This window comes from Heterocephalus glaber, unplaced genomic scaffold, assembly GCF_053883595.1.
Source record: "Heterocephalus glaber isolate CG9 unplaced genomic scaffold, H.glaber_assembly_v1.0 deba00000071, whole genome shotgun sequence".
Classification (NCBI taxonomy): domain Eukaryota; kingdom Metazoa; phylum Chordata; class Mammalia; order Rodentia; family Bathyergidae; genus Heterocephalus; species Heterocephalus glaber.
In genome coordinates this window covers 30,138,926-30,150,606 of record NW_028258137.1, presented here as the reverse complement: position 1 = coordinate 30,150,606, position 11,681 = coordinate 30,138,926, and the positions used below count along the sequence as shown (strand labels likewise).

Genomic DNA, 11,681 nt, shown 5'->3' with positions numbered 1-11,681 from the left:
AAAAAGTGGCTCAGTATGAGGAGCTTTCTTGTAAACACACACTGTAAGTTGGTACTCCATGAATCTTTAATTCTACGCTATCTTCCAATGGAGCCTGGACATATGTCATGTTTTCTGGGACATCTATTATTCTCAAACTAATGTCATGGAATTTTATAAGCTTCATCTGATTTTGGATCTTTCCCAGGAGTGGGAGGAGCATTAGGTGACTTTTATTCCTTAGTATATTTCTCCTCCTCATCCTGACCAAGGATAGGAGCCTCTGGAGGGATAGTGGTTAAAAGACTCAAAGCTCATTTTACTAGGCCCTAAGCTGAGAAGGTCTCAGGAGAGACAGGCTCTCCTCTGTCGTGTTTTTTAAATTTTTACTCACTCTATCTCAATCCTCAATATCCAAGATTCCCACCTGTGGAAACTATGGATTGTCTCTCACAATATTTTTTTTGATGTATGGATGTTAATTTGATCTCTGGCCTGCTTCAGCAGCATGTGTAGTAGCTGTACATATTTCTGTTCTTTTACTGACTGATCCTGTCTCATTGTTTTCCCAGATAACTGAAAGCTTTCCATGACACCAAGTGCTTTACCTTTCACTTTCTGCCTCTGGATTTGTCCTGCAGAGTCCTGTTGTCACCTTGCATCTTTTTCTTTTTTTTAATTGGGTGGCCTTTCCTTCTCAGGCCTTAATGGTCCATGTTTGGGCACCAGTTATTGAGAAGTAGCCAAGCCCCATGGCTTCCTGTTTCAGGGGTATGGTGAAGGATGCTGTGTTGTAAATAGGGGATCAAACACTCAGGGATCATTCCAGTCCTGAGACTGAGTCACAGTGCCTGAGAGAAATGTTGGTTTTCTGGTGAATCCCAGAGGGCAAACCTGCCCTTCCCATAGACATAAGTGGTCATGATGAAGGGTACAGAGTATTGGGATTTAGGTTATTAGACAGTCTCCTTGGGAATGCTGAAGAGGAATGTGCTATTGAGAGGAGGGTCAATGATGTTAGTGAATAAGTAAAAAATTTCAATGATTTACTTTTGCCCATGTAAATAACTAGTGTACTGTTCAGGTGAACAAGAGACTGCCCTCCATGTGACAATTCAGAAATCTTGAACGAGGCATGAGTAAAACTTTTTTTAAGGGACAGATGGTAAATATATCCAGCTTTGCTAGTCATACACCTCTTGTAGTAACTACCCAACTCTGTTGTTGTAATGAATGCAGCCTTAGAAGATACATAAGCAAATGGACACAGTTGTGTTTCAAAAAACTTTATTTTAAAATATTCACAGTAGGTCAGATTTGTGAGGCAATTTGCCACCCCCTCATCTAGAATATGATGGCTCCCATCCTCTCCTCTGATTTTTAAATTTGTTGTGGGTATCGATTCTAAATTTGTCTTGGGTGTCAAGAAGGGAGAGGAGCATGCAACAGCAGACTATGGTGGTTATCAGGGTTCATCCTGAAGATGGCTTTCTTCAATTCCACAGACATTCTACTGGAGAGAATTTAGTCACATCCTCAATCTAATAACAACCAAAGCTTGGTGCGTGCCAGAGTAACTGGGACAGATTTCAATGAACAATCTCTACCCTAAATCAAACCTTTTAAATCATGGATTTTATGTTACCATTGTTATTCTAATGTACAATAAAATAAATATATAATCCTTACATAAATGATGTGAAGTTTATTTATGTATCACTTGAAATGATCTTGCATAACTCCAGGAAGTGTATTATACCTTCCTAAACTTTTAGATCCTTTGATTCAAATCACAAGAACTTAATTATGAAACCAGTCCTTGTTTGGTAAGGATGTTTTGTAAAGGTTTTTGTCAGCCTTTAAAAAAATGGAAAGAGATTTTTCAGAAACACATGTAAAAATGTGGACCTAATAAAGTTAAAATGGCGTATAATCTGGAAAGGGCTCAGGAAAACTCAAACTTTAGATTATATTATAAATATATGATGAACACAGTAACCTCAATATAAAAAATGTTTTATGGCTTTTTTTGCCATGAGAATTATCATTGTTCACATATGTTAAGCTCAGAATTGTCTGTCATGTCTTCTGATGGCACTAGATAGGAGCCGAGCAGGATTTGGTTGAACTGAGAAGAGTGAACACAAGCAGTGGTGCGGTGCAGGTCTGATGCCTTCTTAGGGAGGGCAGCTGGACTAGAAGCGTTAATAGGCGGCTGAGGGACTAAACACCAGGCTATTAATCGACGTTCTGCCCAGACAACGAGGGAGTCATTGAAGGATTTTAATCCAGAAAACTTCAAGATAAAAAGACCTTTCTGAAGGTAGAATCTAGCAGAAGCAGACAAGCTATTTGGAGGGGCTAGGGGGTGACTCTGCAAGAAATGCTCCTAAACACTTGGGAGGGGAAAAGATAAGCTGTCCTTTTCAGACATGGTTAAGAAAATGTTCAGATGGGAAAGGCAACAAGGGAGGAGGGAGGGAGAAAGAAAGGAAGGGATGAGATAAAAAAGTGAAAATAGAACAAAATGGAAACAAAGTTGTTATACATAGGGAGGGGAGGATTGTAAGGGGGAAATGGGATGAAATAAAATTTATTTTTAGAAAAGCTTGACATATACTTCTCCACAAAGCTGGACTGCACAGTTTTTTTCCGAATCCCAGGATCTATTATTGTTGGCTCTCTGTTTTTACATTGAAAGCTTTAGTCTATTCCAGGTACTTTAGCTGACATTCTAAATATTTTATAGTCTATTCCATTCCTACTTGATGTTTTACTTGCAGACTGAAAGTACAAGGATGTGCAGAAGTCTCTACCATTTTCCAAGAGCTCATCAAGATATATATAAAATGCCATTTTAACAGACCAATAGTGTGTACACCAGGACACGCACATTCAAACCTAATACACAGATTGTACCTGTTGAATAGGCTAGGATTTTTATCACCACTATTGTAAAAGTACTGCCAAGTTTTGGCAAGATTATGGAAAACACAAGTGGTTTTGGGGGGTAATTTGGTAAAATCTATCTTATCACTTGAAGGGGCTTCCTGCTTGCTATTTTAATTAACCATGTTCTATATTTTCCTTCTGATTTTTTGGGATCAGGTCATCTAATTCTTTGGAGAGTATATGCCAATAAATTGGAAAATCTAGAAGAATTAGGCAAACCTTTGAAGAAATATGACTTACAAAAATTACATCCAGAAGAGACAAAAAAAAGTAGATAGATCAAAAACAAGTAATGAGATTGAATAAGTAATAAAAAGTGTCCCTCTCTTAGTGCTACCTCTCTTATTATTTCCAGTCTTTCTCCTGAGCATCTGACAGAGGTTCATAGAGAAGAGTCTGTCAAAAGTGTAAACATTCCCTTGGGTTTGTGATTCCCGGGTATTTTATGCTCCAGGTATTTTATGTCCCACAGTTGGATTTTAGCACTTTGGTAAATGTTTTAGACAAATTTTTTTCATATATATGATGACATCTACCTGCAGGTGGAAAGTGAGCTACTGTTCACACCCCACCTTTCCTCTCATGGGGTTGCTTTCCTTTGAGTTCATGGTAATCCTTCACCAAATCCATCTGCATAGAGATATCTTCCTGTCATGATGTCTCTTTCTTCATCCTTCTCTATAGGAGAAGGATGAGTTTCTCTCCACCACAGGACACACACACAGATTTAGTAACAATACTTAAATTTATTCTCCAAGTTGAGACCACAAGTGAAATATTCCCTCTCCCTGGACTTTGCACACCCCCATAACACAATTCTCCAACCTCCACAAGTGCTGCCACATTGGCCTACCAACATCTTCCGTAGAATACACCTGTCTCAGCTGTCCCAGTCTCCAAAGGCTGGCTGGGATTCCTGTTCAGAGCTCAATATGTTCTCTCTGGGTTGGCTTCCTCATTGCTTCCTTGGCCCAGAACTCATTCCAGAAAACCATTTCCTTTGCTTTCAGCCCCTGGGCTGCTTGAGTGGTAGCACCAATCTGCAGGTATCCTTCCTTCTGGTCATACTCTGGCCAATGGGGCAAACCTTCCCCATTGGGGTTCCTGGAAACAGAACAAAATACAAATTCTCAAAGCTGCTGTGTGGTTCCCACATTTCTCTTAGATTTCAAGGGGTCCCCTGGCTTATTTCTGCAAAGTTATTCACATATCTCCAGAGATGGGGAGCACCCTATCTCCAACGTCAGAGTGTTATGGTCTCAGGGTCACAGGATTTGGTCACTCAGACTTCAAAAGCTACATTTTTCCAATAGGTATGCCACACCCTGACCACTAACCCTGCTGAATCCTTGCAATCAGCCTCACCCATTGCGAGCAAAGTTGGCCCAGAATTTCATCATCATCTTGCTGAGGTTGATCTCCTCTTCTGAGGCACCATCTGTGGCAGAGAAGGAGAAGGAGAAGGAGAAGGAGAAGGAGAAGGAGAAGGAGAAGGGGAAGGGAATGAGAAAAGCCTTTTGACTCAGTGTGTGGTTTATAGGCTTGCAGCAGCACAGTATGAGTTGGGAAGTTGTTAGAAATACAGTCTTGGCCCTTTCTCCAGACCTACTTATCTGCATTGTAAAAAGATCCTGGCTAACTGGTGGGACTTTCACCCTGAGAATGATGATCTATGACTCAGCAATGTGTGTACAATCTATCAGTGAGATAGCTGCCTCTGTCTTCCCTGCCTACCTGCCCACCCTTCCTCCCTGGCATCACAATGCTGCACCCCAAAGTTTCTTCTGATTCTCAGGCTTGTTGGGTTTGAGCACTTTCTTATCTCCTACATGCATTCAGATTTCCACAGTTTCTGAAAAATATCAGAAGTGCAAAGTTCCAAAGAAGCCAGCCACCTGGAAGATGGCCAGAGATATGTGTGTCATAAACAGCCATGAAATAGGTCACAAGTCAGATGCAACTAACTGATAGCAGTGAAGGCAACTGAAGGCATTTGTAAAGATTTTCTTTAAATATTACAGTTTTAAATAGACTACAAGTTAAAATATATGAGTTTTATATCTATTGGTAGATTAACACATAGACACGTACATATCGAAGTTAGCACCAATTGGGATCTTTGCTTCATTTACCTACTGATAGTCTTTTGTGAGTGGAAAATCAAGTAGTGGCCTGTATTATTAATGTCACAGATCAAATTCTGAGAATAACAATAGCTAAGGCTATCTGGATGTACTACCTCCTTCATGTATGTTAGAGTTGGGAAAATGTTGGCTTTTGTTCATGTAGTTCAGTCCTGTGACAGTGAATCCAGAAAGTAAGATCGAGAGAAATACAAACTTGCCCAAGGCCACCAAACAAAGTCTGGAACTCAGGCCTACTAATTCTATGCTCATAGACAGCAAAAGACCATTACCTTTTAAAAATGGAGCACCAAATACTGAGAAGAGCTCATCTCCATGGTCTCCTATCACGGTCTTGGGTTTCATGGATGATGAGAAGCTTGGTTGATACTGGAACTCATACATGTAGGTGGGGGCTCTGGCATCTGAGAAGACATGAGTCATGCAAAGTTCATGTTATCAGAACCATGCTGGCATGATGTCATCATCACCAGCTGTGCAGGAAATCCCTCATTAATAGCACAGTAGAGAAACATGGTTTCAGGACACATTAATTCCTTGTGGATGCATAGCTGATTCAAGTGGAATTGGAAGTTTAGCCAGATATTTACTGAATGACAAAATGAGTAAATACAATATAATCAATATACACACTGAATCTGTTTCATTGGTAACACAGTAGTTCTCATTCATTTCAAGGATATCTATAACACAATTGTTTCCTTTTTCATTCTACTTTTGAGTAAGTCTGGGTTTTTTTTTCTCATGTTCTGAGAAGAATGAAGCATATCCAAACGGCTTGTCTGAAAATGAGGATCCTTAAATAAAAATATATGCAGAGAAGGAAAATTCTACGGTCTCCTGTGCTTTGGGAAATCACAAAACTCAGGGTTTTGTATTGCAGTTACCTCACATAGCTGCTTCCTTGGCCTGGGGAGTGTTAAGGCGTGGAAATAATGAGCTGGTGTCAACAAGGAAAAACAGGAAGGGAAAGTAAACTTCATTTCTCTTCTCTTCTCTGTCATGTCCTCCCACCTCTAAAGCCATTTTATTTGAGTGAGTCCCAAGCATATCCCTGTTTTCCTGTTGATTTGATCAGATGAGCCACCAGTGCCTGTTCCTTCAGCACTAACTCAGGGACCACCAAGCTGAGAATATTAACCTGTTAGATTAATTTTAACACCCACAGAGAAGAGTCAGGCTCCGAATTGGGCTAGTGGAGAAACTTTACAGCTCTTCCTTCATAGATACACTAGGAAAATGTTTTTAAAAGCAGAAAATGCAAACACAAACAAAATCAACAGTCATAATCCTAGCACTTAGAGGTTTTTCTATATATTAGGACATATGCCTTTTATATATAAAAATGTGATAATATTGTATATATGCTTTTGAAATATCTGTAATCATTTCATATCATTAGCGGTCCATCTAAAAATTATTTATCAATATATGTCATCCCAACATGAGTATGAAGAATAGTTTCTTTAATCACGTTCTACCTTTTATGACTGCACTCTTGGTGCATAAAGAAGTGTTAGTTGGATGAAGCAACCTTGCTGTGGCTCTGTGATCCACTTATTAAATAGCTCCTGCGAGGACAAGCAGCACTTGCAGAAAGGAGGGCTTAACCTTGCCCATGTCACTCAGATATTTTAGAAAGGAATTCAGAACCTGACTATCAGGGAAAGAACTTTTCTGAATGAGATAATTTATTTTTGGCAGCTTGGTGCCAAAGGTATTTTTTTTGCCAAAACCATGATAATTTTTTAAATCTTTATAATCACAAATAAGTGTTCAAAAGAAAGTAGGACATATATTCGGAAAATTACAATTAGAAACAATAGAAATAGAGACTATGGAACATCATCAAAGGACAAAGCATTTTCATAACAAGAAGTGTGGAAGGAGAAGAAAGGGGAAACAGAACAGATGATATATTGAAGATATTGTGGCTGAAAACTTTCCTAATCTGGGATACATGCCAATGCCTATATACAGAAAGTACAGACATCTCCAGTTAATTTTGACCAAGGCACAAAATAATCAAACTCTCAAAAATCAAAGACAAAGAAAAATTTTCCAAGACAAAGGTATGCCAAAACATTATAGGCAATGTTCACTTCAGCAGCACATATACAAAACATTATGGCAAGTTTTTAGAAGAAATTCTGCAGGCCAAGAGAATATAGGAAGTTATAATCAGTGTGCTGAAGCAAAATAAAACTGTTAACATAGAACACTTCACCCAGGAAAGGGGTCTTTCAGAAATGAAGGATAAAGACCTGTTTTCCCAAACCAATAAAAACCCACTGCCTTTACACTTGCCTAACCAGAATTGTTAAATACAATTACTTAAACTGAGACAAAAAGGTGTTCATGAATAATATGAAACATACAACAGCACAAGTCACGGAGCCATATTCAGAATACCCTAGGACTGGAATGATAATGTGTAAGTCAATTTTATGATTTTATGCCCAGAACAAAAGCTAGAAGACAACACTATTACTAAAAAACTACAGCTAAAAGCAAATAGTCAACTATAGTTAAAATTAGTTGCCATTATAAAATGATTCAAATTCTGACACATAAAATATGTGTGTTCAGGGGGTTAATATAGAATTGTTACATAAAGTCAGAATTGTTATCAGTGTAAACTAGACTGTATAAGTGTAAGATATTCTATGTAAGTCTTAGGGTAGTCACAAAATAAAACTGTTTCACAGAAGCAAAAAGCCAAAATAGGACTGAAGCATATTATGACAGAAAACCAAACCACAAGGAGAAATGGCAATATAGGATCAAAGAAACAAAGTATTTGCAAAAAATAATTAATAAAATTGCATTAGTAAATTCTTACTGGACAATAATTACCTTTAATATATACAGGTACAGTTCTACAACTCTTTCACAGAGACACTGAGTAGATTTTTTAAAAAGACCAAGTGAATATGCTACCAACAACAAACTCGCTTAACATTTAAGGACACACATAGACTAAAAGAGAAGCGATGGAAATAGATATTATACAGAAACTTAAACCAAAAGAGAATAGAGGTACTTATATTGGAAAACAGATATTAATTAAAAGAAATTTAAAAGAGATATTTAAAGATATTATATATTGATAAAATGGTCAATTCATCAAAAAGATAAAATAGTAATTCAAGAATTTGAGAGTTTGAAGCAGGAGGATTACAAGATTGAGTCTTGCCTAAGCAACTTAATGAGAACTTCTCCCAAAATAAAAAAATAAAAATGGGGTGATGGGGATGTAGCTCAGGGTGAAGTCCCTGGGTTCAATCCCCAGTACCACAAAAACAGGATAAAACAATTATAAATGTATATAAACTCAACATCAGAGCACCTAAATATATAAAATAAATATTAAAGGATCTGAAGGGAGAGATAGATGAAATACAATAATAGTAGGTGACTTCAGTAACCCACATTCAACAAGGAATAGACCAGTTAGAATTTTTTCTGAAACAGTGTCTCTCTATGAAGTTCAGGCTGGCCTTGAACCTGTAACACTCCTCCTGTCTCAGCCTTCTGAGTGCTGAGATTACAGGCATGTGCAATCACACCTGGCAGAAAGAAAAATTTTAGGGAAATAATGAACTTGAGCAATACTTGGGACTGAATAACCTAACAGAAATATACAGGCTGTTCACTTCAATGCCAACAGAATATACATTTGTGTATAGATCCTACATTAGGTCAGAAAACAAACAATTTAAGAGACTTAAAATTATAAAATGTATTTTTCTGACTATGATGGAATACAATTAGAAATCAATAGCAAGAAAAAAAAAGAAATCAATGGCAAGAGACATTTTGGAAGATTCCGAATTCATGAGGAAAAGATAACATGCTCCCAAACAATAAATAAATCAAAAAAGAAATGAATGTGGAAATTAAAAATATATTCAGACATCCAGGAGATCGAGCTGGAGACTGAGCCAGTGAGGACCCCTGGGCTCACCCACCAGCCTCCAGGTTGGCCGCAAAGGCACCTGCAACAACCCCCCACCACCACCACCCGCCGTCTCTTGGCTGTACAGCTACATAGATCCACACTACAGAGGCACAGAGGAGCATGAAGGCCATTGTGCTGAGCCGCAGAAGTGAACAACAGAGAGAGGGGCTCTCTCAGTTCCTTGATGAAAACTGAAGCCCACTGGAAAAGTGAAGAGAATCTCTGCAGTAAAGGCACACCAGACCACTGTACTTGGTAAGTTGGAGGGTCATCACCTCCCATCAGAACCTGGACTATCTTCAGGGGGAAAGGCAACTAGAACCTGCAGTAGAACCTTGGAGAGTTCAACCCTTCAGGAGGACAGGGAGCTCAACTTGGGACTTGCAGCCAGAAATCTGGATGAATTTCAAGAGTCTGTGACTGGCTTACTGAGACTCATCGACTTATAACTGTACACTGCTGCCCACGTTGTCTATTGTGACAGCAGAGCCATACCCTGAAGGAGGCCCTTCTTTTTTTATCTTTTATTAGTTATTTTCAAAATTACCACTTTTTTGCCTTATTTTTAATTTTTTTCTCCTTTGCTTCTCTTTTAAAATTTTTATTTTTCTCCTTTTTCTTTCTTTCCTCTTTTCTTTCTCTCTCTCTCTGCCTCGCTCACTTGCTATCCCACATTGTTCTTCATCCCCGTTTGTGTTCCTGTTCTGCCCCTAATTCATATTTCTTCTTTATCTTTCTTTTCTTCTCTTTCTTTCTCTTGCCTGTACCATCTGGCCTCACTGCTAACCTTCCCCTGTCCTTCTACTTACCTATTCCTCCCTCCCCAACTCCTTCTAACTCCCCATCCTGAAGGGTAAAGTTGCTATATTGAAGAGTTTATTCACTGTAAACATATGTTGGGTTGGTCCTTGATTTTGATTTAATTCACACAGTTAAAGGTGATAGATTAATAACTACCACAAATTGTCATTTCCTAAGAGGTACTTGATGCTATTGTGTTGCTGATTGTATCACTTGAGCTAATCAGTTGTGATTGATCTAATCAGTTGTCCTTCCTGGTATAATGCAAATGAGACAGCTTCAACGCCATTAGAGACTCAAAACCTAAAGACAAGCTGTATCTGGAAGACAACTCTGAGAAGCAATCATTCCATAGGTGTTCTAAATACATCAACAAAGATATTTACAATAAGCAACTTCAAAGTATCAACACAGGAATTAAACTAAGAACAGTAACAAAAACAGAAATGACAAGACATTTAAGTAAGGCACAAACTCAGACTTCCATCCTACAAAAGGCAAATTCTGAGGGAAATGAGGTGGGAAAGTCTGATAATCAACCACCTGGACACCCTGAACTGATAGCTCAGGAAGTAACAAAACATGAATGAGGCTCTAGAAAAATTCAAAACAGAAATAATTTCCCAGATAACTACAGAGATGGTGAACAGAGTGAAAGACATGATTAGAGGCTCTAGAACAGAAACAGATAAAAAAAATAGATGAGCTCAGAAACATGCTGGAAGCCATGAATGCCCAGGATAAGAAAGAAATGGAAACTATGATCACACAATATAAAAAGAAATGGAATCCATGAAACAGATTCAAACAGATATTCAGGAGATTAAAAACTCCATTGAAAGCATGCAGAGCAGATTAAGGGAATCTGAAGATACAATATCAGATATAGAAGACAGGGTTGCGGTTAAGGACCATGAAAACAGAGACCGCTTCAAAAGAGTAAGGGACCACAAGAAATCAATCCAGCAGCTGCTAGATGATGCAAAGAAGAATAACATAAGACTGACAGGAGTCCATGAAAAAACAGGGGAAAGTACAATTGACTTAGAAAATGTTCACAGAAGTAATAGTAGAAAACTTCCCAGATAGACATGGAGAATTGGACATACAGATCAGTGAGGCATATAGAACTCCAAATAGCCAAGATAAAAAAAAAATTGACACCTAGACATATTATAGTCAAAATCCAAGAAACCCAAAAGAAGAACAAAATCCTACAGGCAGTTAGAGAAAAGAAGCAAATCACCTACAAAGGAAAGCCCATCAGAATCATAGGAGACTTCTCAACACAAACCCTCAAATCAAGGTGAGCATGGAATGAAGTATTTCAAGCCCTAAAAGAAAATAACTTCCAACCTAGACTGTTGTATCTGGCAAAATTATCTTTCAAAATCGATGAGGAAATTTGATACTTCCACGACAAAGAACACCTGAGAAATTTCATGAACACCAAACCAGCACTCCAATCAATTCTAAGCAATATCCTAGAAAAAGACAATGAAGGTCACAATTCCATGAGGCCCACCAGAGGGAAGCCACCAGGCAAGTTAAGAAACAAAAGGGAAAGGGGGAAAAATAAGACATAAAAGAGCCAACAACAGCAAAACATCATGACAAGCATGAGCCAATATCTATCAATTATAACTCTCAATGTTGATGGCCTCAATTCACCAATCAAAAGAAATAGACTGACAGAATGGGTTAAGAAGCAAAATCCAGCAATATTCTGTACACAAGAAACACACCTAACTCAAAATAGACTGAAAGTAAAAGGATGGAAAACAGTTCTCCATGTGACAGGAACCCAGAAAAAAGCAGGTGTGGCAATCTTATTTGCAGACAAA

General features: G+C 38.3%; 1 protein-coding gene across 2 annotated transcripts in view; it reads right to left on the bottom strand.

Moving 5' to 3' along the window:
* Positions 1–3,657: 3,657 nt before the first annotated feature.
* LOC101725528 (liver carboxylesterase 1) overlaps positions 3,658–11,681 on the bottom strand; it is a 42,496-nt gene continuing 34,472 nt past the window's right edge. For both annotated transcript variants that reach the window (XM_004847906.4, XM_004847905.4), the window contains exons 12-14: positions 5,348–5,479; positions 4,297–4,369; positions 3,658–4,035 (exon numbers count right to left, since the gene is read on the bottom strand). In XM_004847906.4, coding sequence (XP_004847963.1) covers positions 3,852–4,035; positions 4,297–4,369; positions 5,348–5,479 — 389 coding nt within the window. In that variant the 3' untranslated portion in view covers positions 3,658–3,851. The remainder of the gene's footprint in view (positions 4,036–4,296; positions 4,370–5,347; positions 5,480–11,681) is intronic.